This window comes from Rhinolophus sinicus, chromosome 5 (genome assembly GCF_057876585.1).
Source record: "Rhinolophus sinicus isolate RSI-liver-muscle chromosome 5, RSI-T2T, whole genome shotgun sequence".
In the NCBI taxonomy this organism is placed as follows: domain Eukaryota; kingdom Metazoa; phylum Chordata; class Mammalia; order Chiroptera; family Rhinolophidae; genus Rhinolophus; species Rhinolophus sinicus.
The window spans coordinates 88852733-88880402 of NC_142505.1; the positions used below are offsets into that span (position 1 = coordinate 88852733).

The 27670-nt window shown below is 42.7% G+C and overlaps 1 protein-coding gene across 5 annotated transcripts in view; it reads right to left on the reverse strand.

Moving 5' to 3' along the window:
- The window catches only part of SH3TC2 (SH3 domain and tetratricopeptide repeats 2), a 108203-nt gene that overhangs the window by 1643 nt on the left and 78890 nt on the right, over positions 1-27670 (reverse strand). For 3 of the 5 annotated variants that reach the window (XM_019734346.3, XM_074313742.2, XM_019734344.3), the window contains 8 exons: positions 23784-23917; positions 21141-21182; positions 19324-21021; positions 19036-19216; positions 6767-6917; positions 4276-4398; positions 2995-3145; positions 1036-1232 (listed from right to left, as the gene is read on the reverse strand). In XM_019734346.3, the coding sequence (XP_019589905.3) occupies positions 1036-1232; positions 2995-3145; positions 4276-4398; positions 6767-6917; positions 19036-19216; positions 19324-21021; positions 21141-21182; positions 23784-23917 (2677 nt within the window). The remainder of the gene's footprint in view (positions 1-1035; positions 1233-2994; positions 3146-4275; positions 4399-6766; positions 6918-19035; positions 19217-19323; positions 21022-21140; positions 21183-23783; positions 23918-27670) is intronic. The other 2 variants (XR_012489829.2, XM_019734345.3) reach the window with 2 other exon arrangements.

The window sequence follows — 27670 nt, forward strand, 5'->3', positions numbered from 1 at the left end:
TACAATCCAATCACACACACTCTGTCCCTGAACGGCTCCCTGGGAGCTGTGGGACAGAGGGAAGATGGCTGTGGAGTCCTTCCCAACCCGTTACCCCTCCCTCTGTGGCAGAAATGAGGAACAGATGCTCCTTTGGGCGAGACTCAAAAAGGAATGTCTGGTTCCCATTAACCCTCCTAAGTCAATAATTAATTCAGGCCAGAAGCAATAATTAATTCTGGCAAATAAGACAAGGACAGCCAGTTGCTCTGAGGATCCCCTGAGGGCCAGACACAGACGTGACTCCCTCAGAAGCCCCTGAATGAAGAGACGGAGGCTTGTGCGGGAGCCGACAGGGACCTCTGGTAAAAGGAAGCCAAGGCCTGGGATGAGACTGGAGGGCCAGAATCGTAACAGAATCTCACACCAACACAGTTCTCCAAGGGGCTGGGAAATAAGATGTTCTGGATTCTACTCCAGCAGAGCAAACAGGAGGATCACAGCTAAGGCCCTGGGAGCTGCACGTGCTGACATTCGAAGACCCCACACCTCATTATCTCAAACATACTAACATACGCCCAGATTTCTCCTAAAGTACAGTTTCGTATAACTTTATCATAAAGTGAGTTTCAAGTGACTAGTTAATCTATAACATTCTGTAGACATACAGTTAAGCATTACTTTTTATTTTCATTGTGGAGTTCTGAGTTCTTTTGTTTTGGGTCTCATATATTTTCATAGGCCCTTCAGATGCTCGCAGGTACCAGGCAACGTGCCCATAGTGCTTGATAGATAAAATGGCCACAGAAACGAGAGCAGAGCAAGGAGAAGGAAAAGCTGTGATCTATCTCCTAGCAGAGCTGGGAACACCTTGGAAGCTTCCAATGGGGCTAAGTGGAAAGAATCACTGGGTCCTCAGTGGGGCCACTCCCCACCCTATGAGACGAGACTCCCCATCTGGGCCACCTCAACTCTACCCTGAGGGCTCAGGGTCAGGGGAAGGATACGGTTGGATGGCAACTGTCACACACACGACACTGCAAGTAAGGCTCTTACCTTCAGCTGGTGGAAGGTGAGTTGGCCCAGGCGATAATATACCTTCGCATAGTACAGCGCCTCCTTGGGACTCTGCAGCCAAGCTGGACAGAGGGACAGTGTCTTTAGGTAGCAGTCTTCAGCCATCTCACACATGTTCAGGGAGTAGTACACCGAAGCCAGACGGTGAAAGGCCACCAGCTGCTGCCTCTGATCTCCTAGGAGAGGACGACGGAGAGAGCTATCCTGCAGCCAACGCTTCCCATCATTCACCCATTCATTCTGGACAATGTTGTGAAGGTCTGTTAGGTGCCGGGGATTGTGCTTGGGACATAGAGAACAAGGTAGAAGAGGTCCGCACCCTCGTGAGGCTTACTGTCTCATAGGACACAGACATTCCTTAAAGAATCCCACGAACAAAGGTAAAATTACACCTGTGGTAAGTGCTGCAACAGAAAACAGAGCTCTGTGAGCGTGACTAATTAGAGTACACGTGCTGGTCAGGATTTGCTGGGAGGATTCTTGAAAAACAACTTCCTCCTCACTACAGATGTCACTGTAACTGGGAAATGATTATTTCCAAATCCCTGTGATGGGACATAGTGACAAGACTAATTTAATGGAGTAGCTAAGAATTCTTCACAATGAATAACTATATAACTAATGTCTTCACATAAAGACTCTCTCCAGAGCGCTCTGGGGCTGCCATCAGCAGGGGTCGTCAGCACTGCTCCTTTACCAGCTCGCAGTCTCAGCTAAGCTAGAGCCTGTTTACTTTTAACCCACACTGTAGAACCTTCGTTCTAATGAGTCTATGGCATGTTGTTTTGGGTTTGGGTGCATTTGTTGCTTTAATAACTAACTCCTTTAGTACAAAGTGGTCTTTTAAAGAGAACAAAGGCTTCCAATAGTTTTGGGGGGCTATTTGCAAGATGGCTGCTTGATGCAATCTAACAACATCACTTTTAAGGTTCAAAGGGCCAAAGCCCAAATTAAAAGAGAAAATCCACAGGAGAGAAAATTCTCTGATATGGAAAAATCCAGTCACGGGGAAGTACACGAAAGGGTGGATACAGCCTCCTGTCAGCTTCTGTCCAGGAAAGGATGAAGAGTGCCCGAGAGGAAGCTGCCTGGGGCCCCCAAGGCCTTTCCTGAGATTAGCCAGACAGTCGCAGAGATAAGAGTTTTTGCAGTACAGAAAAAGGGAGGAAGAGGAGAGTGCTCTGAAGTGCAATTAGACACAATAAAGTCCAGGACCATCCACATCTAATGTCATTGAGAATGCCCAAAAGTCCTTCCAGAATCATTACAGAAGATTCCATTTGCCTCTGCATCTAATCAAGCCTCCTCTAATCAAAACTGCTTTCCCTCAAGCACCAACTTTTGAGATGAGTTTTTTTTTTTAATCTTTTTAAAAGTCTGCCTTCTTTCTATTTTAATGACTTGTTTTGTGTCCCACTAGCTTTTGTAGTAAATGCAAACTATTTCAGATACACAGTGAGTTAATTAAATGGGAATCTGACCTTCACCTACATTTTAATTCCATGGGGAAAATATGCGTTTGATTAACAATCAATCCATTAAAAATTTAGGGCACAGGTTTTTTGGAAGGGGCATTGCCTATGCATAGGATAAAACACTATTTGCCCTGTACTCAGAGGAATACCAACTGTAATATAATAATTAGTGGGTATAGGTAACACTTACCAAGGACTTATTATGTACTAAGCACTATAGATTTTACATGGTTAATCAATAGTCTTCATACCAGCTGCATGAGTTGGGTGTTATTTTTAATCCTGATTTGCCGAAGACAAACTTGAAGCTGTTAGACTTAAGCAGCTTGTTTAATTAAGGGCTCCCTGTAGTTGGACCCAGAATTGAATCTGTGCAGTCTGACTCCAGAGCCTGTGCTGTGACCGCTTTGTTGTACCTCCTGGGGGAGTGTTTACCACTCCCGTTCAATACAGGGCCACCTACCTGTGACTGTGCTGAGCCTGGCCGCCAGGGTGGCAAATTCCAAAGCCTTGTCATAGCCTTCCACACTGATCTGCAGCTCCGTCAGCTTGTTGAAGACCCGGAGCTCGGTTCTCACTGCCTTCATCCTCCTTGCTAAAGGGACAGCCCCAGCCTGAGAAGAGAGGCACAAAGAACCGTCGTCTCCCAAGAAGCACTGGTACTTAACATAGGGGCTCACACTCCACTGACGGGTTGGGGGATGGTAGCGACGAAAACCAAGGGGATGGGTCATGTTTCCATGCATAGCTTTTCTCTGCTCATTTTCCTGGTCCTTGCTCTTGGTTGCTACGCCCAGATCTTAGCGGGGGAAGAACTAGAGGTCATCAGGCCTCTAAAGATTGGGGAAACTAAGAGCAGGAAAGTTATTCACCTTCCATCCATGTGCTCCCTCAGCACTTACAGTGCTAATCTATAAAGCACATATACAGCGCATGTGGCGTGTCTGAGTGTCCAGTAAATGGTCATTCCTATTGTTTTTATTATGATAGAATTTTAGGCAGGTCACTTCATGTTGCCTTACTTTTCTCATTTATAAAATGCCCATGACAATGCGCATCCCAATAGGGACGTGTTTCTTGTTCTCCCCACCCCAGCTCAGTGCCTGGCACATGCTGGCTGCTTGATAAATGTTTGATGACTGAATAAACAACTGAACAAGCAAATGAATGAATATCTGAATAAGTAAAATTTTAGGATAAGATAGTGATGTTTCCCTAAATTCAGTCAATGATAACAATTATGATTTTCTGACATATCTGCTTAACATCATCTGGACACTTATTTAATTAGTATTATTTCTTAAATCAACAGTCTTTTGTTATCTTGCCTCATCGTGACTTTGATAAGCTGTTATTATACATTTTTAATTTTTAAAAATATTTTCTAGTGCATACTTATTAAAAACTAGCAAAACAAAAGTGTTTGTCCATGGACCAGACATCTCCCACCATGCCATCAGTGGTACATGGAAACGTTAACATAAAAGTGTGATACAAACAGTAAAGTACCATGCACCCAAGAGATGTCATTGTTATGGGTTGTTTTCCCAGGAAGAATAATTTATCCAGCCTGAGAATGACAGAGTTTATCAGCACCTTCTTTTAGAGCCTGCTAAATTGAACAAAGAGAGGAAAAAATAAATACCCGTAAGAGAGGGGGAGAGGGGTCCAGGCTGAAGTTTATGTGGCCACGCACCCTTCTGTACCAGGGTCTGGCTGGGAGCGCTGTGTAGCTCGGACTTACTCGGTAATACTCCACTGCGCGATGCCTGTGGCGGGTTCCATTGAAGAACACGTCACCTGCTTCTTCGTAGAGCTTGAGAGCCAAGGAGGGCTCCTCTGACTTCAGGGCTTTCTGGATGGCTGCCTGGGTGAGACAGAAACGGCTGTCAAAGATGGAGGGAAGGAGGGGCCGGCCTGGTGGCTCAGGCGGTTGGAGCTCCGTGCTCCTAACAACGAAGGCTGCCTGTTCGATTCCCACATGGGCCAGTGGCCTCTCAACCACAAGGTTGCCAATTCAACTCCTTGAGTCCCGCAAGGGATGGTGGGCTGTGCCCCCTGCAACTAGAAAACGGCAACTGGACCTGGAGCTGAGCTGCACCCTCCACAACTAAGATTGAAAGGACAACAACTTGACTTGGAAAAAAGTCCTGGAAGTACACACTGTTCCCCAATAAAGTCCTGTTCCCCTTCCCCAGTAAAATCTAAAAAGAAAAAAAAAAAGATGGAGGGAAGGACCTCAAAGGTTCACAGGACTGGCAGGAGAGAGACCCTGACCACCTAGTTTAAGCCTCTGCTAAAGTGTCCAGAATTCTGAATTGTCCTCCACCCTCACAGAGCTGGTAAGAAGGCTTTGAGATTCTCTAGTCCAGCATTTCCCCATCATGTTATGAGTGATTACACTGTATGGCCCTAGAGTGATTTTTAGCAGTACACGAATATTTTAGGTTTCCATAGCTAAGTATTTACTTCAATGTGTTTTAAGAATAAAAGATTAATAATACATCAAAACCTGTGATTTCAGCTAGCATTAGTTTAGTGTAAAAAGCTAAGCTGATTTGAAATTGAGTCAAAAATAAGTAAATAGTAGTACACGGTACACAGATATGGCAAAACTGTGAACTTGACGTACAAATAACTGAAGTGTGGAAAGCAGTGGACTAGTCCAACACCTGCACTTTCCAGATGGAGAAACCGAGGCTCAGAAAGATTAAGAAACCGCTCCACGTTCACATCGGTAGCGAGTGGCAAACTAATGCTAGTGTCCTCCAGCCTAGTACCCTTGCTTCTCCTAGCCACCATGACCTCGTTCTCTCCAGCAAACTACTTCATATTGCATCAACACAAGAGGTGGTGAGAAGTTGAAGAGTGAAGAATGCACAGCATCAGCTGTGCAGCTACAGCACCTCAAACCGCCTCAGGGAGAGAATGATTCCTGTCAGTGGGAAAGACCTGCAGAATTTCAAGTTAGGTGGTACTCGGGGGTTGGCTGGGCCTGGGACCAGTTCTGGCCAGTGAGTCATTGGTGCAAGACCCCACAATTATCATTATTGCATATGCAGCTACACGCAGGGAGAGGCAGTGAGATGGAATCCTGGAGACAGAGGCTCTGCCACAAGCCATGAACCCAAAACAGCTCCTTCTGGCCTCCAGCTCATGGAAAGTCAAGGCAAAACGGAACTGTCTGCTCTCTAAAAATCCTTCCAGCTCTAAAATCCCAAGGCAGAATAGAGTCTGAGAGTGAAAGCTTTAAGTCTCACTGCCAGCGGGCAGTTTTCACCACTTAACTAGCTATTTCACCTTGGGCAAGTCACTTGTCCTCATTCAGTAGAAACTACTGCTGTATTTGTAACAAGGATTAAACTACATTACATGTGTGATGTGTTTCCCTAAGTTTCCTGCGTAGAGTAAACATTTGATCAACATTACACAAGCATTATTAAGTCTCAGTGGAAGAAAGTTTTTGCAAGTGTAGGGGAATAACAAGGGAGAAAGCAAGAAATGGGAAGGAAGGTGCATATTTTTGATGGAACAAATCCTCTTATATACCATTATAATATCAGCATTGTGCAGATAATAGTAATAACAATAATGGTGATGATGATGATGATGAAATACCATTTCTTAAGCATTTACTAAGTCCCAAGCACTTGGTAAATGCTTCCTATGCATATGTGTTTACTATGTAAGTCATATTCCCAATCCTTACTAAGAGAGGGCTCACCCATGAAGAAACTGAGGCCCAGAGAGCTCACGTGGCAAGCCCGAGGTCACGCAGTTCATAATAACAGCCCTGTGATTTGATTCCAGGACTGTCTTTCTCCAAAGCTCAGGCTTTAAGTCACTACTCTACGCCCTATCTCAGATATTAAAGGTACGCAAACAAAAAATCATAAGAGAACAATAACGTTAACACCCTACACACATCAACCTCAAATTGCAGCAAAACCCCGAAGTCGAATTACATGTCCAGCTTTGGAAAGATGGATATATTTGACGTGACAAGTGAGAGAGTCTCCCACCGGGTTCTTTGAGAGCTCACAGGTGTATATGGGCTCAGGGACTGTCCCTTTTCCATCTGTATTCAGCCTGCCAGGCTGCCCTGGTTTCCATCTGTGTGCAGGGAGCGGCCCCGAGTTGACCTACCCTCTCTCTCTCCAGATGGTCACTGTGGAGGGTCCAGCTGCCTCCCACAAATGGCCCGAGTCAGCAGATGAGCTCTGCGGGAGGCCTACCTGCAGGTACAGCTCCACCAGCTCGTCTTCCTGCAGGAGGTAGTGGAGTCGCCCAGCCGCAAGCCAGGCCTCGGTGGCCTTGTCTCTCGCCCCCAGGTCGATGAAGATCCGCAGACTCTCCTTGATGCAGGTGAGAGACTTTCGGAGGGACCTGAGGGGGCAGACATGGACTCGTAAGGTGTGAGGGCTCCAAGGGGCCTGAGTTCCTCAGCACCAGAGGAAACTGAGGCTCTGGGAGGGAACAACGTTGTTTCAGATCACATCGGCTGGTTGGGGCCTGGTTTGAATCCCAGCGCTGCCCCACCCAGCTGTGTGACCTTGAGAAAGTACAGGACTTCTCTGTGCCTTGGTTTCCGCATCTCTAATAGGGGGATATAACTGTACCTGTGTCAGAGGACTGCTGTGAAGAGTAAATGTGATAATGAAACCAGCGTGCTTAGTCAGTGCCTACCAGAGAGTAAGCACTTGATGAATATTTAAATGTTAGTTGTCATTATTATTATTACTTAGTTGCCATTATTATTATTACTTAGTTGCCATTATTATTATTATTACTAATCCATGATCCATCCATTTTTTGACTACTCTATGACATTTTTTTAATAAACATCTAACACACGGCAGAGGTCAAATGCATATCTATTGAATAACTGCACAAATGAATGACTATAGTGACTTTATATCATCAGAAGCATTTTGCTGTTTTAAGAAGAAAAATCAAAGAAGAGTGAAAGTTTTAAAAGATTGGTGTTTAATGGAGTCCTCTTAATTATCTGGGAAAACTGTCTTCTGTAGAATCCTCTTCCCCCATGACAGGGAATAATGAAGAAAGGGGTGATACAACGTTGCCCAGATTCAGAATTCTAGAACAAGAGGAACACTGGGCATCATCTAGATTCTAGATGGTAATTTTCAACTCCAGCAGTAATTAGAATCACCTGGAAGTTTTTTAAACACACATACACACACAAAGTCACCTCAGTGTGTTGGCATGGATGCTAGCCTGGGACACAGTGTGTGGCTCAGGCACCAGCAGTTTGTCAAAGCTTCCCAGCAGACTCTGTTGTACAGCTTGGGTTGAGACTTGCTGACTGAGTCTAATCCCCTTATTTTATAGAGGAAACAGGCCCAGAGATGGGAAGTTACTTGCACAAGGTTGCACAGTACATTAGGGGAAGACAGAGGCCAGAGCTCCTTGCTCCTGAATCCCAGTCCAGGACTCATCCCATAACACCCACATTCATAAAAGCTTGACTCATAACCCACCTGTATCGTCATTACCTGGAGAGCTTGTTAAGGAGCCGACTCCCAGAACTATCCCCAACGGACTCCATCTGAATCATCATGGTTGCAAGCCAGGCTTCTTTACTTCTCAATTCCTACAACTCTTTCTACCTCATACGGATATCCTGAGATTACACATTGCTTGGTAAGCAGTGCAGCTCACTGAATGCTTTCTGTTACTATGGTGACCACCACTTTCACTACGGATGCTCACTGGGCAATTTCAGAGCCCCACGGCAAACCCTCCCTGCCAAGCTCCACATCCCTTCCTAGGGGACAGACAGGAGTCCTCTCTCTCCCTCCGCACCCATATCCAGATGAACACCAAGCCCTGTCTGTTCAACCTACAAAATGTCTTTCAAATGTGTCCCCGCCTTCCCATTGCTACTGTTCTTCCTTCTGCCCAAAATGCTATTTTCTTGCCCTTCTTCACTGTTCAAAACCTTACTTATCCCTTGAGGGCATCCTTACATGCTACCACCTTCGTGAAGTCTTCCCACCCTTCAGCTGATGGCGTTCCTTCCTTCCCCTCCCAACCTTGCCCTGCAGATGTCGCCATCCTATCCATGAACAAACACTTCCTGCCTTTGCCTGCTGTGGCTTTGAGCTCTGTGAGAATGGATCCCTTGAGGGAAGTTCGGTTGAAGAAATGTGTCCATTACATCAAAAACCACTTAATAAATTCCTCCTAGAAATTGGTGCCAGGAAAAAAATTGGCTCCCGCAGTTACATTTGTTTGTTATTTTATGAGACAGTGAGAACGTCATATGACTTTGCCCCTTTTTACCTCAGCTACCCGGAAGCTTAGAGCTAAATTACAGTGACCACTCCTAGGTGCATGGAAACACCTGTTTTTCTATATCTGTTAGCAGATCTTTGTTCTTTTTTTTTTTTCCTGAATGCTCTGTAGGAGTGGGTGATTTCCACATGCTAAGTAGATATAGTATTACAGCATGTTCTCCTTGATGAACTGAGCATTCTGTAAAGGGATAATGAACTTATGTTTGCAGAGGTTTCCTCTGACACATAAGGTACTTCACAATCTTCCCCTCTGTATCACTCATATTGGTGGTAAAGCAGGAGAAGTAGATTGTTTATTTCCTCCCAATTACACAAATAAGAATCTCAGAGCATAGAATTATCGAATGTTAAAATTAAAAGATCCCCATCTGGATCAGCTTCCAGAACGATGGAATCAGGACCTCAAAAAATCCATTCCCCCATAAAAGCAATGAGAACTTTGGCAAAAATTGTCACAGTCCAATTTTTCAGAATTCTGGAAGTTAACCAAAGACTTTCAACAATTTGAGGAGAGTTTTTTCAAGAAACACAGCTGAATCGTGTTAAGATTGTGAGTTTCGTTGCTTTTTAACTTGCTCTAGAGCAGGGGTGTCCAAACTGCGGCCCACGGGCCAACTGCGGCCCACGATTCATTTTTTTATTGGCCCGCAGCAAATTCCAAAAATATATTTAGTTTACTTAAATAAACCAGGTGAGGCAATACATACTTCACCTCGAGTGAGTGGCCTGGCTGTCTGTGTATTTTACTGCATACGGCCCTTGGTGAAAAACGTTGAAAAAAGTTTGGACACCCCTGCTCTAGAGGCATTTCCTCTCCACAACTCTGTGGCAACCTTAAAAACCAAAAGCTTCACAACCACAGTTGCTGGGAAAAGCAGCAGCCTAATAGCCACTGGAAGGGGTACCCTAAATTTGGAATTCCCCAGCATTCTATCCCCTGGGAACTGTCACTATTTGACCTGTCTGGAAGTTCCCTGAAAGCATCCACTCACAGGGCTTGTTTTTACTTAACCTGACTCAGAGCTCACTCTGTGTAGAATATCCTTTCCCTGGGGTGTTTGTCCAAACATATCAGCAGCAGTTGTTTAATTTTGCTGCTGCCTGAGGTGGTGAAAACATTTGGAACAAAGAAGATAAATAAATAAATAAATAAATAAATAAATAAATAAATAAATAAATAAATGGGAAAGTTAGGGAACGAGATATCCCTAGGAGGCTCTGAAAAGCACCAGCATGTTCCCAGAAATTTAGAAGGCCACATGCAAGTGTAAAACTTGTGTATGCCCAGGACACCTATAACAGATTGTTATAAATTAAGATGTTAATTATAATCCCCATCATAAACATGTAAGAAAATAGCTGAAAGCAATAAAGTAAATGACAAGAAAGTTAAAATGGTACACAAGAAAATATCTATTTAACACAGAAAAAGGCCATAACAGAGGAATTTTTAAAAGATATGATATACAGAAAACAAACAGCAAAATGGCAGACATAAATCCTACCTTACCAGTAATTACATTACATACAAATGGATTGAATTCTCTGGTCAAAAGACAGAGATAGGCAGAAGGTTTTTTTTAAAAAGTGAAAAAAACCCACAAAAAACCATGATTGAACTCTATGCTTTCTACAAGAGATACACTTTAGATTCAAAGATACGTATAGATTATAAGTATGAAAAAAGATAGATCATCCACAGAGAGCTGAAGTGGTTATACTAATATCAGATAAAACAGTCAAAATTGTCACTAAAGACAATGAAGAACATTTTATGATGACAAAAGTCATTCCATCAGGAAGACATAACGGTTAGAAACATAATGCACCTAAAAACAGAGAGAGCCCCAAACTACATGAAGTAAATGATGATAGAATTGGAGAGAGAAATAGACAATTCATCAAATATATGGTGATGGAAGAAAAACTGACTCTGGGTGGTGAACACACAATGGGATTTATAGATGATGTAATACAGAATTGTACACGTGAAATCTATGTAACTTTACTAACAATTGTCACCTCAATAAACTTTAATTTTTAAAAAAAGAGAAATAGGCAATTCAACAATAATTGGAGATTTCAGTACCCCACTTTCAATAATGGATAGAACAACTACACATAAGAACAAAAAGAAATAGAAGAGTTTAAGTATGAATCAATTAGACCTAACAGACATCTATAGCACACTACAATGAATGGCAAAATACACATTCTTCTTAAGTGTATATGGAACATCCTCCAGAATCAACCACATGTTAGGGCTTTCTTAATAAGTTAATCCTTCTCAATAAATTTAAAAGAAATGAAATCATGCAAACTATGTTCTCCCAACACAATGGAATGTAATCAGAAATTGGTAACGGAAGGAAATTTGGGGAATTAAAAAATATGTGAAAATTAAACAATATACTCCTAAACAATGAAGGGGTCAAAAAAAATCACAAAGAATATTTAAAAATACTTTGAGATGAATGAAAACAAAAATACAACATACCAAAATTGGAGTGAGTGGAGTGTAGGCAGTGCTCCAAGAGAAATTTATACCTGTAAATATTGATATTAAAAAAGAATAAAGATCTCAAATCAATAAACTAACATTCCACTTTAACACACTTGAAAAAGAAGAGCAAAGTAAACCCAAAGCAAGCAGAACAGGGAAAATAATAAATGTTAAATCAGAAATAAATGATATAGAGAATAGAAAAACAATAGAGAATCAACAATATCAAAAGTTGATTTTTTAAAAAAGGCAAATCTTTGGTTAGTCTGATCAAGAAAAATAAGAGAAAAACACTAGGAATCCAAGTTGGGACATTACTACTAACAGAAATAACTACAGAAATAAAAAGGGTTATAAGGAATAGTATGAACAATTGTATACCAACAAATTAGATAACCTAGATGAAACAGACAAATTCCTAGAAACATAAAAACTATCAAACTGCTCAAGAAGAAATACTTGTAAATAATCTAAATAGACCTTTAACAGTTAAAGAGACTGAATTATTAATTTAAAAAAAAAATCCTCTTACCCTGATACCAAAACCTGGTAAGGATAACACAAAAAAAAGAAAATTACAGACCATATCTCTGATGAATACAGATGCAAAAATCCTAAACAAAATTCTAGCAAATCGAATACAACAATGCATTAAAGATATTATATATCATGACCAAGTAGGGTTCATCCCAGGGGCATCAGGATGGTTCAATGTAGACAAATTGATCGATGTGGTATACCACATAAACAAAATAAAGGACAAAAATCATGATTATATCAATAGATGCAGAAAAAGCATTTGCCAAGATACAACATACATCTGTGATTAAAATACTTAATAAAATGAGTATAGAAGGAAAATACCTCAACATAATAAAGGCCATATATGCCAAACCTTCAGCTACTATCATAATTAATGCTGAAAAACTGAAGCCCTTTGCTCTACGTTCAGGAACACGACAGAGCTGTCTCCTATCACTTCTGCTTTTCAACATAGTGTTGGAAGTCCTCGCCAGAGCAATCAGGCAAGAGAAAGAAATAAAAGGCATCCAAATTGGGAATGAAGAAGTTAAATTGTCACTTTTTACAGATGACATGATACTACTATATGTAAAAAACCCTAAAGACTCCACCAAAAAGCTATTACTAGAAACAATAAATGAATACTTTAAAGTTGCCGGCTATAAAATTAGTACAAAAGTCCATTACATTCCTATATATACTAACAATTAAATCTCAGAAAAAGAAATTTAAAAAAAATTCCTTTTGCAATTGCAACAAAAAGAGTAAAATACCTAGGAATAAACTTAACCAAGGATGTGAAAGACTTATATACTGAAAACTATAAGACATTTTTTAAAGAAATTGAAGAAGACACAAAGAAATGGAAAGACATTCTGTGTTCATGGATTGGAAGAATCAACATAGTTAAAATGGCCATATTTCCCAAAGCAATATACAGATTTAATGCAATCCCCATCAAAATCCCAATGGCATTTTTTTTAAAAATTGAACAAAAAAATCATCAGATTTGTATGGAACCACAAAAGACCCCGAATAGCCAAAGCAAAAAGGACAATGCTGGAGGTATCACACTCCCTGACTTTAGCTTGTACTACAGGGCAACAATAATCAAAACATTATGGTATTGCAGAAAAACAGACACACAGACCAGTGGAATAGAATTGAGAACCCAGAAATAAACCCACATAAATATGGACAGATAATTTTTGACAAAGAAGCCAAAAACATACAATAGAGAAAAGACAGCCTCTTCAATAAATGCTGCTGAGAGAATTGGAAAGCCACATGCAAAAGAATGAAACTAGACTGCTATCTGCCACCATGTACCAAAATTAAGTCAAAATGGATCAAAGACCTAAACATAAGACCTGAAACAATAAAATGCATAGAAGAAAATAGAGGTACTAAACTTATGGATCTTGGGTTCAAAGAGCATTTTATGAATTTGACTCCAAAGGCAATGGAAGTAAAAGCTAAGATAAATAAATGGGACTATATCAAACTAAAAAGCTTCTGCACAGCAAAAGAAACCATCGACAAATTAAAGAGGCAATCAACCAATGGGAGAAGATTTTTGCAAACAGTGCCTCCGATAAGGGGCTAATATCCAAAATATACAAGGAACTCATGCAACTCGACAACAAAAAACCAAACAACCCAATTGAAAAATGGGCAGAGGACCTGAAGAGACATTTCTCCAAAGAGGACATACAAATGGCAAATAGACATATGAGAAAATGCTCAACATCACTAATCATCAGAGAAATGCAAATAAAAACCACAATGAGATATCACCTCACTCCAGTTAGAATGGCTATCATCAACAAGACAAATAGTAACAAGTGTTGGAGAGGCTGTGGAAAAAAAGGAACCCTCTTACATTGTTGGTGGGAATGCAGACTGGTGCAGCCACTATGGAAGGCTTTGTGGAGGTTCCTCAAAAAATTACCAATAGAATTACCCTATGACCCAGCAATCTCTCTCCTGGGTGTCTACCCAAAAAATCTGAAAACATTTATCCATAAAGATATATGTGCTCCAATGTTCATTGCATCTTTATTTATGATGGCCAAGACATGGAAACAACCAAAGTGTCCTTCAATAGATGATTGGATAAAGAAGATGTGGTATATATACACAATGGAATACTATTCTGTCATAAGAAAAGATGAAATAGTACCACTTGTGACAACATGGGTGGATCTTGAGATTATTATGCTGAGCTAAATAAGTCAGAAAAAATCAAGAACCATATGATTTGACTGAAATGTGGTATATAAAACTGAAAACAACAAAAGAACAAGAAAAACAAATGAAGAAACAAAAACTCATAGACACAGACAATAGTTTGGTGGTTATCAGAGGGTAAGGGGGATAGTGGATGGCAGATGAGGAGAAACGGGGTCTAATGTAGGGTGATGGAAAGAAAACCAAACTCTGGGTGGTGAACACACAGTGTGATATATAGATGATGTATTACAGAATTGTAAACCTGAAATCTATGTAACTTTACTAACAATTGTCACCCCCAATAAACTTTAATTAAAAAAAAAAAAATTCTCCTTACGATGAAAAGACCAAGCCCAGATGGCTTCACTGGTGAATTCTACCAAATGTTTTAAGAAGAATTAACACTAATCTTTCACAAACTCTTTCAAAAGATAAAAGAGGAGGAAACATTTCCGAACTGATTTTGAGGCCAGTATTACCCTGATAGCAAAACTAGACAAAGACATCACCAGAAAAGAAAAATACAGACCAATATCTCTTATGAATATAGGTGTAAAAATACTCAACCAAATACTAGCAAACTGAACCCAGCAGCATATAAAAAAGATTATATACCATGACCAAATGGAATTTATCCCAGGAATGCAAGATCAATTTAACATACTAAATTTAAACAATTCAATCACCTTATTAATAGAACAAAAGAAAAACCACATGATCAGCTCAATAGATGCATAAAAATAATTGAAAAAGTAAACACCCTTTAATAATAAAAATACATTAAAAAAACTAAAAATAAAAGGGAAATTCTTCAACCTAATAAAGGGCATTTATGAAACATTCACAGCTAATTTTATATTTAATGGTGAAAGACTAAAAGCTTTTCCCGTCATATCAGGAATGAGAGAAGGATGTCTACTCTCACCACCTCTACGAGTATTAAATATTTTCCTAGAAAAAACATTGTACAGGGTGATTAGGAAAAAAAATGAAATAAAATACATCTGGGTAGAAAAGGAAGAAGTAAAACTATATTTGCATGTGACATGATCTTATATATAGAAAGTGTTGAGGAATAAACACACACACACAATTAGAACTAATAAACAGAATTGCAGTATGAAGGATTAACATACAAAATCAACTGTATTTCTATAAACTGTTAATGAATAATCTGAAAGTAAAATTAAGACAATTCCATTTGTAACAGCATGAAAAGCTACTTCAGAATATATTTAATTAAAAAAAAGTGCAAAATTTATATTCTAAAAATGACAACAGTACGTCGAAAGGGATTAAAGAAGATCTAAGTAAATGGAAAGCCATCCCATGTTCATCAATTGGAAGGCATGATATTGTTAAAATGGCAACACCACCCAAATTGATCTACAGATTCAACATCCTCCCTACCAACATCCCAGCTGGCTTCTTTGCAGAAGTTGAAAAGCTGATGCTAAATTTCATATGGAAAGGCAAGGGACCCAAATAACCAAAACAATATTGAAAAGCATATCTGAAGGACACACTTCCCAATTTAAACGTTACCACAAGCTATAGTAAACACAATGGTGTAATCGGGCATAGGCTAGATACATCAATCAATAGCCTAGAATTTAGAGTTCAGAAATAAACACTTATGTTTATAGTCAATTGATTTTAAACAAGGATGCCAAAAACATTCAATGTGGAAAAATAATTTTTCAACAGGTGGTACTTGGACAACTGAATATTCATGCAAAAAAGTGAAACTGGATCCCTACCTCACACCATATACAAAAATTAACACAAAATGACTGATTGACTTAAATGTAAGAGCTAAAACTAGTAGAATAGTGGACCAAATAACTATGGTAGTCCCCCACTTCTTCACAGGGGATAAGTTCCAAGACTCCCAGTGGATGCCAGAAACTATGGATAGTACCTAAACCTATAAATATGTACTATTTCATTTGGGGTGGGGGGCTATACATACCCCGAAAATAAGACCTAGCTGGACAATCAGCTCTAATGCATTTTTAGAGCAAAAATTAATATAAGACCCAGTCTTTTATATTATATCATATTATATTATATTATATTATATTATACCTGGTCTTATTTTACTATATATTAATTTTTGCTCCAAAAGACGCATTAGAGCTGACTGTCTGGCCAGGTCTTATTTTTGGGGAAACACGGTACACACCTTTTCACTTAAAGGAAGCACTTACGGGTTTTCTTTAGTATATCCACATTGCCAGCATCACTACTTTTGTGCTTTGGGGCCATTATTAAGTAAAATAAGGAGAACTTTAACAGAAACACTGTGATACCTCAACAGTCTACCTGGTAACCAAGACAGCTACTGAGTGACTAGTCGGCAGGTGGCATGTATTACATGGATACGGTGGACAAACAATGATACATGTCGTGGGAAGGATGGAGCAGGATGGCATGAGATTTCATCATGCTACTCAGAATGGCATACAATTTAAAACTTATGAATTGTTCATTTCTGGAATCTTCCATTTAATATTTTCAGGTCCCAGTTGACCACAGGTAACTCATACTATGGACAGCAAAACCGCAGCTAATGGGGGAACTACTATAATTAATCAACTACTGGGCTGACCTGCACAAACATGTATTGTGTGTCTCCTCTGTGCCAAGTTCTGTGCTAGAAATGATGTCTGTCCACGTGGAGTTTATGGCCACTACATCAAGACTTCTGAACCTACTGCAGTCTTTCAAATCCCCAAAAGCTTAGGCTTCTGATCTAAAAGGTCCTCTGTGAAGGCCCACAACTTTAAAAATCTGTCCCCCAAATTCACGAGTCTCCAGAAGCAGCAGGAATGGCCCTACCATGCCTCTGACCAATAAGGAGCAGCTGGTACTAAGAGGGCTACTGCCAGTGTCAGAACAGTAGAGCTGGCTGGTCCTAGGCTTAACACGTTAGAACTGGAAGGCACCTCTTTCCATTTAACTTTATAAATGGGGCAACCAAGAGGAGAAATGATTTAAGGACACGTTGCCAGCTCTTGGCAGGACCAGACTTCCTGACTCCTCATCCAGTTTTGGTTGCTCCTCTACCAGCTCTGTGGCTTCTGACTTCCTCCAGTCAGTTCTTGGACCAACTGCGGCCTCACTTCTTACCTCCTCTCTATCACCTCCATCACCTAAAAAGTACCATGATCCTTTACATTGGTTTGAATAAGGCCTCCATGGTCTGTGTTGACAGCACCCAGGGCTTTTTCTTTGGCTTTCCCCTTAGGATCTCAGTGGTGTTTAACAACTGGAGGTGGGAAGAGGGCTGGTGAGCCAAGGATGGCCGTGGGGTAAGTAGGTGATGGTGAGAACTAATCTGAGACTGAGCTTATACATAGTGAGAGGTGCAAATAAACCTGACACGTTATTTGCCCTAGGAGCTTGGAAGGTTCCCTTACTCCAGTCCCTTAAAATCCAACTTTCTCAAAGCCCATTCCCATGATGCCTCTCCATGAGCATGACTCTTTCATCTCTAAGGTTAATTCAAGCCTGCCTTCTGGGGCTGCTCCAGAACCATCCAAGCTCCTACAGTATCCTGGAATAGAAGCAAGGACGGGGCTGGGACCAGGTCTCCCGTCCCCTCACATGCTGCAAGGATTGAAAACTCCCCTCCTGGGACTGAAAGCAAAGATAATGGGAGATTTGCAGGACACCTGATTCTTGTAAGAGAGGGAAAGAGAGAGAGAGAGAGAGAGAGAGAGAGAGAGAGAGAGAGAGAGAGAGAGAGAGAGAGAGAGAGAACGTGATCTGATTGTCCAGGTACTTAAGGTTACCAGATTACCATGTTGCCTAGAAAAGAAAAATTGTCATTTAATTAGCTTCTCCTCAATCACCTCTCTGCTCAACACTAGCAAGTATCCCTGCTCTATTTTAGAAGTCATTCATAATTATGAATTCAATGTTACGATGCTAATCTGTAGCAAAATGAAATTGAATATCTTGCAAACCATGCAGAATTTAATAGAATGAATTAAAGGTTTGTTACAGAACAGAACTGCAGGCCATGCCACTGACAAATGAGGCTCAAGCAGATGAGACTAGTAAAGAGAGAGAAGAGAAAATAAGCAGGAAATGGCAGGATACTTTGAGAATAATTTAAATACCAAAGGTTTAAAAGAAACTTTGGGGTAAACAATTAGATTTTGGTCTATTTTTGCAAAAAGAGTGAGGCTCTTTAGGAGAGTGCTGAAAAGTCAATAAAACAAAGAACGTCTCATTGTGCCATTGTACCATTTTGCCAACACAATTAAGCTAAAAAGTCAACACTTCTTTTGTTATTTATTCCAAGACTTAGTGCATAGTTGCAATTTATAACCTAAAAACTAAAAAGTGAAAATAAACTTAATTTTACAATTACAATTTCAGTTCATTTTAAAGGTCAAGTCCCAAACTTTTTTTACCATGCAATTTTTCACCCGTGCTTTCAGTGCATTGATTCACTTTAAGTATCCTTCCTCTAATACCAATTGGCTTCTTGGTGTAACTGCAACGTCTCTGAATTATGTACCCTTGGCCATGGTCACGTGATGGGTTGTTAGGGAAACACACAAGTCATTGTAACATAGCCAACATTACTAAACCCTTTCTATACACCAGGCACTGTTCCAAATGTTCCATGTGCATTAACTCATTTATTCCTCACAATACCATCATTACGCTCCTCCTTTGGCAGATAAGGAAGCTGAGGCATGCAGAAATTCAATAACTTGTCCCGAGCCACACCGCTAATGGGTGATGGATGACGCTGGGTTTGCACTGTGTGGTGGCTGCAAAACCCATGCTCTTTTTCATAATGCCATAAACCTACCATGGGCATTTGGACTTGACTTCCTGAGGGAAAGAATATTGTTTCTCCTTCAGGAAGAAAAGATGTTTCTAGGACTGTCCCTAAGCCCAGACTCACCTGGCCGTGTTTAGGTTCCGATAGAGCTGCCCGAGGGACTCCAGCAGACGCCCCTCCATCTCCCGGTCCCTGAGTTGCTGAGCCAGGGTCAACCAGTGCTCGTGGTAGGTGATGCATGCCTCGGGGTTTGGGGACACAGAGCTGTAGAAATGGCAGAGGGATTTGGTGACCTGAAGCTGACCTGAACATAAAGCAGGGACATGAATGAGATGATCTGAGATAGGACAAGAGCAAAATGTGCCCTAATACTTCTCTCAAAAGCTTCCCAACAGCAGGGGACATACTCACTCTTTAGGTGTCGATGCCTTAAGCCATACAACAATGCCACTTCATAGCAAAGACGGCCACCGGCCAGCTGGCGCCCAGACACGAGGACTTGGGCCAACCAGAGAAGCACCTGTACTAGTTCCATGTCTGTCTCTACACTGGCCTGGAGTTCACAGTAGAGTCGGACGGCCTGCAGGAGGTAGTCCCTGGTTGGCTGCTGAGCCCAGGACGCAAGGGTCAGGTGGCCCAGATTGGCCAAAGTCACCGCCTGGTTACGCACATCCCCCGTCTCCCGGGCGCTGTTCAAGGCCCGGAGATAGTTCTTGGCTGCCCTGTGCACCCGGCCTTCACCTTGAAATGCAAGTCCCAAAAGGTTATGCACCACCCCCTTTTGGGTAACACTCTCCGTCTCCCTCAGGGAATGTAAGAGAGGATTGAGGATTTCCAAAGCCTTCTTGGCCTGGCTGGCTAAGAGGTAGGCCCAGGCCAGGCAGAGGGAAGACTCCAAGGCTTCCTGCTCACTCAGCAGCCTCGCGAGCATCAGGGCTTGGCTCAGGTAGTGGATGGCCCCATCAGGAGACCTGTGTTGGAGGTACACTTTGGACAGGATGAGACACAGGGCCCTCTGCGTGCGCAGATCTGCCTGTTCCTCACAGGCAGCCAGAGCCTGCCTGAGTGCTGGGCAGGCCATGGTGGAAACTTCATTCCAGCTTGGGGAGGGAACACCAAGGAGCTTGGTAGCATTCTGGAGGACAAGGTGGGCCTGCCAAATCGGAAGGGATGTCCCTTGGGCACTCTGGGGACCATGCTGCCGGACAGAGGCCACTGCAAGGTGTGGAAGATATTTCTTATCATACAGAAAACTCAGGATGGTGGCGACAGCGTCTACGGCAGGAGGGTGTCCAGACAGAAGCTGCAAACGTTCCGCAAAGGGCAGGACCTCCTCGTACCGGCCGAGGCTCAGGAGCAATCGAATGGCCAGGAAGCAGGCCCTGGCCTCCAGGGGACAGCTGCCCGCTGCAATGCCCTGGCGCAGCACGTAGGCCACCACGTCGAGCTCGTACTTGGCACTCAACTCCCGGTCAGGCAAGCAGGCCAACAGGGCTCCTGCCTTCTCCAGCAGGGCCGAGCCTTTGTGCCTCAGCCTCTGCCGCAGGTAGATGGCAGCCAAATTGATGTACAGTGCAGCCACCAAGCACAGGTCCGCAAATGCCCCACTGAGAATGCGGATGGCCTCCTCAAAGTACACCCTGGCCTGAGAGAGCTTGACCTTCCTGACACTCAGCCGGCCCAGGAGGAAGCAAAGCCGGGCATGGGCCCAGGTCATGTGGCTCCGCTTGGCCCATTTCCTCGAGGCCTCCAGGTAGGCCACTAGCTCGTCCTCCTCAGAGAAGTTATAAAAGGAAGACGTGAGGAAAGAGAAGGAGAAATCGTAGAGGCTCTTGAAGTGCTCAGCATAACCCTCGTGATCCAGAAAAGCCAATATGGGGGCGAAATTCTCAGCCTCCTCCTCCTCCTGACCAGTGTTGAGGTCCATGAGCAGTTCCGGGTCATCGAGGTCATCAGGCTCTGGCAGGTGATAACTGTCTGAGGCGGCGGAGAGGAGCTCGTCCTCCAGGTGGGAGTCCTCAGAGCTGCTGGAGTGCCTGGAGCCCCCGGCCTGCGGCTCCTCCCAGGCTCCACCAGGCCGAGCCTCCCTGAAGCCTTCGGGCTGCGACTCTGTAAGGGACAGGCAGAGTTGAGCAACCCTGAGCACCCGGAACTGTGGTGGCCAGCTCTTGGCAAGAGGACAGGGTGCTGTCCTGAAGGACGGAAGGTACAACATGATCTCTACTCACCGCTCAGATCGTTTGGAAGATTCTGGATGGATTCAAACCCACCTGAGTAAAGATGAAGGACAGACCTGTGTTAGATCATCAGGGGCCACCACTCCTATGCCTGCAGGTGTGCCCTTAAGTTTGTGTTTCAGACCATCATCCATCTCTAAGGAACCGGGCAGAATTCTCATCATCAGTTTAGAGTTGCGGGAACCTGAAGATTATCTTACTTAACCCACTCACTTTACAGATGGGAACTGAAATAGACCCAGAATCAGAGAAGAAAAGCTAGAAACATAAGCTCTATGCCAAGAGGAGGCCTGGGGGTGGGTGAATGATGGAATCTGAAGCCCCCAATCTCTCAGCAATTTTATAACAGAGCCGTAAACAGAACGCCAAGTGCAGTGCACTCTGTGGCAGGCGGCATTGCCTCCCGTTCCTGTGTGGCCCAGGTCCTTCTGTCTTCCTTCCTCCTTCCATTCATCATCCATCCACTCCACAGACACTGATGTAGTGTGTGCAAAGTGTTTGGACAGGACAAGGTGACCAAAGGTGAATAATGAAGAAAAGAAAGTCAGGAGGCATCTGAGGGTCCTAGTTGGCTGCCTGAAGTAACTTAGTGGGATGAGGCAGATGAAAGGACAGTCTTGAGCCCAGTTTTAGACATTTTGAGTTTGCAGTACTTGCAGGAGCTCTCGGTAGAGAGTGAAATAGATCCGGCAGGAGGAAAGTTGGCAGAAGGGAGCCAGTGAAGGAGACTGAAAAGGCAGCATCAGCAAGAAAAGGGGAGACACGGAGACCGGGGTGCCTTATGGTGCAGCCACGTAATGTCACAGAGTGAAACAAGGCTCGGTGAGAACCAAGAAGACCCCGCGACTTTGGCAGCAAAGAAGCGAACCCTCTTGGCTGGAGCAGACCCAGCTCCAGCAGATTGTACTCCACAGGGCAGCGGCTGCTCTGGAGAAGATCCTACCTCTTCCTGACCTGAAGCAGCCCCCTCCCACCTCCACCCCACCCCACCCCACCCCACTACCCCTCCCTGGCTCTCCAGTGACCTTGGAGGACAGCAGGGCCCTCAGGGTGAAGCCCCTGCCCTCTATTCTCTGGGGAAGGCTTTTTCTGTGAGTGCCATCGCAGGTGACTGAGCTCTGCAGCCCCCAAATGGTAGAAGGCCCTGAAGCCAAACACAGGCGTGCTAGCGTGCTGGGCTCTGCAGGGCTGTTCATGAGCCTGGCCCTCACTGACTCTGAGGAATGAGCCATTCTTACTGCAGCCGTGTTTCTCCAGGCCAGCGCAGAAGCTACAAAATGGTGCTCCTTCTGGAGGAAGAATTACAGAGAGGCCCTCCTTCCCCGGGGCATAGGCCTTGGGGGTGGGGTGAGGGGCTGGAATTTACCAATAGGATGCCCCCCCCTGCTGGTTGCCTTGGTACCAGGGGCAGCCTGCACAACCATAAGGCACAGCTCTGCATCCAGCAGAATTGCACTCCTGGTCTTTAGATAAGAGGCAACGGCTGCCTGGGACCTGCTCCTGCATCCTCTCAACCACTGGATCAAGAGTTGGCAGATATGTTACATCCAAGTCTGCAGCCCACTCTTGCCCCAAGGCACACCCCAAGTAGTCCTGGATTTTCAGACCTCAGCTCCCACCTACCAGGCAGCACCCATAGTTTCGGCTTCCTGGCTCAGCCTGGTGGGGCAGTATGAGCTGCTTCTGGTAAGAAAGCTCTTCTAGGGCTGGTGCTGATATCTGAGAACATGTGGTGCTCCTTACAAATGCTCCTTGTGCTGGAGAAAGACTGAAGCTCCCACCTCGGCTCCCGGGAGTTGACCTGAGGGTCCCTCCTGCAGAATCTCTGGCTGTACCCATGAAATATGCCCCATTTAATCTGGCCACACAGGAGTGGGCACAATATCACCATCACTGAAGAGATATGAGAAACAAGAACCCTTCCTCAAACCACTGTCAGTGGGAGAATGTCCTTCCTGACACAGAGCATGGGCCCTTCCCAAAGTAAGGGAAAGTAGTGTCACTCATTCACTCTACCCGTTACCTTGACACTACTGAAAACTGAGACCCCTCACCTCCCCCAAGTTAATGTACCCAACAGTCAGTCCACTGTCATTGTGTGTTGAGGCAGTGTGGTAAAGTACGGATTGTCCTGACTAGAAAATGGAGGAGGGCAGTTCTTATTCTGGCTCAGGCACAAATTCACTTGTGCCTCATTTTCCCCATCTGTGAAATGGGAGGAGAAATCATCTCTTGGAGTCCTTCCAGCTCTAACATTCTCTGCCCCCACCTTTATCACGGGGTACCCAGATGAACTTCAGTCCTAGAAGGAGGGACCACAGCCACAACTCAGGACATTTTTCTTGTCTAGGATTAGAATAGAAGGTTCAATATGGCGGCGCTCCCACGCTATAGTTGAGGTGGTTTCAACATATCTCACAGTTTCTAGGCAACAAGTTCCACACAACCCCAGAAATGTCTGAAATCTAAAGTGCTGATCAACAAATATGATCCAGGTCATCAACTGAATAGTGGCCACAACCCCCAATTCATGGATGGGATTAGACTTTAGAGGTATTCCATTCCTGGCTAGGGACACTCTCTTCCTTGTGAGGAGCCCGGGCTTTCAAAGGGGTCTGAGGGGCAAACACTCACTGAGCCGGTAGACAGACGTTATGTCCGTATGAGCAAGTGTGTGGAGGAAGCTGGCACTCTCAGCTTTCCTGTCACTTCCCAGGACCCACAGAGAGCATCTTTCCTCATCACTGAAAAAAGCGGAGTTCTTGCTCCTGCATTGAGACAAAAGACACGGACACATATCAGTGCAACATTCCAGACACGACCCCTTCTCCCTCCACCAGACGTAGTCAAGGACATAGAGAAGCCATCAACCATGTGGCCACAGCTGAACTCAGACTCCTTGTCCAACTGTTCTATGATGTATTTATTAATCACAGAACAGTTAGGAAGAAGCGCATTTAGCGTCGCATCCGTCCATGAAGAACAGAGCTATACGGTAGCCGAATAAGTCAAAGTGGGGAGAAAACAGCCCTCCTGAGAAAACTCCATCTCCCAAGGAAAACGAAGCCCCTTCGCTTGACCCCGACCCATTCGTCAAGAGCATGTGGTGCCCATTTGTAACGGAAAAGATAGGAATTGGCTTTTCCTATCTTTTCTGGAAAGGTACCATTAAAAGAAGTTTCTTTGTCAGGTTATTGCAAGAAAACACACAGGTCACGTGACAATTTAGAGGAACAATGAAGGAAGTTTGACTATGGTCAGAAAGAACCTTTCATAACTGTGGCCATTGGGTCCCATGACCCAGAGCAGTGTTATGTAGCATCGAGAGAGACAGCACGCTAAAGGATCGGACGTGGGGAGAAGGAGGGTAGGGAACTAAAAGAAATTACTATAAATAATGAGGATCTTTATATTCACCCTGTTTTATAAACTAATTTTTAAAACAAACTTGCTTGCTAGAGATCTGTCATAGACTCAAAGAATTTGAGTACTAGAAGTGCCTTAGAAAGTATACAAGCCAGCATCTACCTGAACAATTTTTAAGATCTCTTTCACTTGTAAATAAAGTTGTTTCTTTTTAACCTCGGAATCCATTTTTTAGACAAAAATAACTTGGAAGACCAAGAGTTAATAATAGTTAACCCTTTGGGTGGGGGGCTTATTATGAATCAGACACTTTTATCTCACTTAATATACATAATTTCCCTATGAGGCAGGTACTATTCTCATCCCCTTTGTAGAGAGGAAGAAAGTGAGGCACCGAAAAATGAAGTCGGTGGTGAGGACGTGGTAGAACAGAGTATAAGAAGCACTTCCCTAGTTCGAGCAGGGTTGAGAGACGGGTGGGGCTGGAGTGCCATGGCCTGCCACCTACCCTTTGTCCCCACCGCTCAGATAAATGCAGTTTGAAAGCCAGTGATGTGAAAATGAGCAGCTAATATGAATGACTCACACCACTAGTTAGTGGCAGAAATGGCACTGAAGCTGTGCCCTGACATCTGGCCCAGGGTTCTTTCCACAACAGTTACTGAACCCCCACCTCTCTGGCCTGACCTCCAAATTCTCCATGAAAGCATCCATCCTCAAAAGAGCATGCAATTGAAATCTACAACTAAACTCATTTGAGGTAAAAAGAATTATACGATCCCAAATTGCTGTAGAACTCTTCAAGTTTACAAAGCAGTCTGGAATTCACTATTTCATTTACTCTTCATAACAACCCTGTGATGTGGTATTTTTACCCACATTTGTAAATGAAGATTCAGAAAGTTTCAGTGATAAGCTCAGAATGGCACAGATAGTAAGTGGTAACACTGAGACTGAAGGCGAGGTCTTCTGTCTCTCGTCCACTGCCTTACAGCTGCTCTGCTAACATCCTGAGTCCCAGGTAGTCAGACAAGAGTCCAAGAAGCTTGACAAATTACTTAAGGGCTTTCCTAGCCTGAGGATGGGGTTAAAGGAGTGTGGTGGGGCTTCCAGAAATATCGCAGGCTGAAGTGCCCCCGACAGGGCTATTCTCACCCACATGCACAGACAAATACTGGATAAAATATGACAAAGATAAATATTTGAATAGATACTTTAACTTTGAAGAAGAAAGGGAATATCCTGGGAGCCAGAAACAAAAGAAAACAAAGACAAGTTGGTAAGGAGAACAGATGGGCCAGAGTCCCTCGGGCTTCTCAGCAGGGACCTGTAATGCCACCAGAGCTGGAGCTGACCTTGTAATGCCACCCAGGGACAGAAGTGACTGCAGACTTGTGTGAAGCAGGGAAGCTGAGAGCTCCCTATAGCCTGAAATCTGGAAGGGCTGCAACTTTTGTAAAGAGGGGATTGAAAAACCTGCCTGCCAAGAACACACACTGTGTCTATCTGAGTCCCTAGAAAAAATTTTAAAAACCTAGGTTTACACCATTAGAAGGTGTGGGATCTGAATTTACACTGCACAGTGTAGATACGACAATCAGAAAACTTAACATTAAAACACCAGGCCTTGGACCATTCAGTGCCTAAGTTTTCAGAGAAAGCAAATGCCAGAAACTGCTCTGCTGGGATGCTTTCTTCAGTCCAGGTTTCATGCAAAGACCGTCTTGTAAAATATTGAAAATTCATTCACATAACCAAAAATACTAACCATGAAAGAAAATGAACCTACTGACAAAGAGAGTCAGCAGATGCACAAATAGGTAAATTAACATGACAAAAACTATATAAAATAATAACCTGAAGATGAATTTATTAAATGCTGAAATAAACAGAGCAAATGGAAGTTATAATAAAAATATGGAACATTGTGAGTGGAAACAAGCATATGTGAAAATGAGCAAAATACAACTTCTAGAAATAAAAATAAAGGCATGGAAATTCAGGACTACATCAGTGCGTTAAACAATGGGTTTAGTCACAGCAGAGGGGAAAATGAGTGAAACTAAAGATTGTTCTGAGGAACTCATCCAGAATGCAGCCTAGAGTGAACAAAAGATAAAAAACATAAAAGAACTGATTAAGCAAGATGTGGAAAGAACGACAAGTCCAACACACCTCTAGCAGGCATTCCAGAAGAGAGACTGAAAACAATGAGAGAGGCAATATTCAAAGGGAGAATGACTGAGAATTTTCCTGTTTTTGGAGAAAGACATGAGTCTTCAAAATGAAGAACCACACCAAGTCCTGGGCAAAATAAATAAAAATAATATTTTTAAACATGATTTTCATTTCTTTAAGATTATAGGTCTTTTCATGTTTTCTACTTCTCCTAATCCTTCTTTCTGAGTTCAATTAGCTTAATTACTTAATTGTTCAATTTATGAGATAAAAGAGTCAAATATAAAGGATAAGAACACAAATTAATGAAATAAAAACAGAGAAAGTAATAAAGGTAAATATGAAATTCATGAAATAGGAAAGAAATAATAAAGGTGGTCAACAAAAGAAGAAGTGGTTCTCTGAAAAGACTAATAGACAAAACCCTGGCGAAATGGATTTGAAATTTTATATTAATAGTTATTTTTCCCTCTACACTTTGAAGATGCTATTCTGCAACTAGCTAAATTATCATTCAAGAGTATATTTTAAGTACATTTCAGACCAACAAGGATTAAATACAGAGTATTTACAACTCACAGGTCTCCACTGAAATAACTACTAGAAGACATACCACATGAAGAAGTGGACAACTTGCTATAAATATATAATAGAATATACCACATCGAGATGAATAGCAAATTGCAAAACATCAATAACAGAAAAGAAACCTTAAAAAAAAAAATCAACCAGTGAGGAAAAAACTGCCTACCTGCCAAGAAATGCTATGAGACTAGAAGCAAACTTCTCATCAGCAAAATTAGATGCCACAAGGAAAGGAATTACAAAGAAGACATTGATAAACAATATGAAGGACAAAAAAGGGGATGTAAGAGAAATAAATTTTTTTAATGTTTAATACTATGAAATACTGGCTTTTCTCCTATGTTCTTTTTTTCTGGTTTTGAGTGCATTAATTTTTCAATCTTAAATTTAGG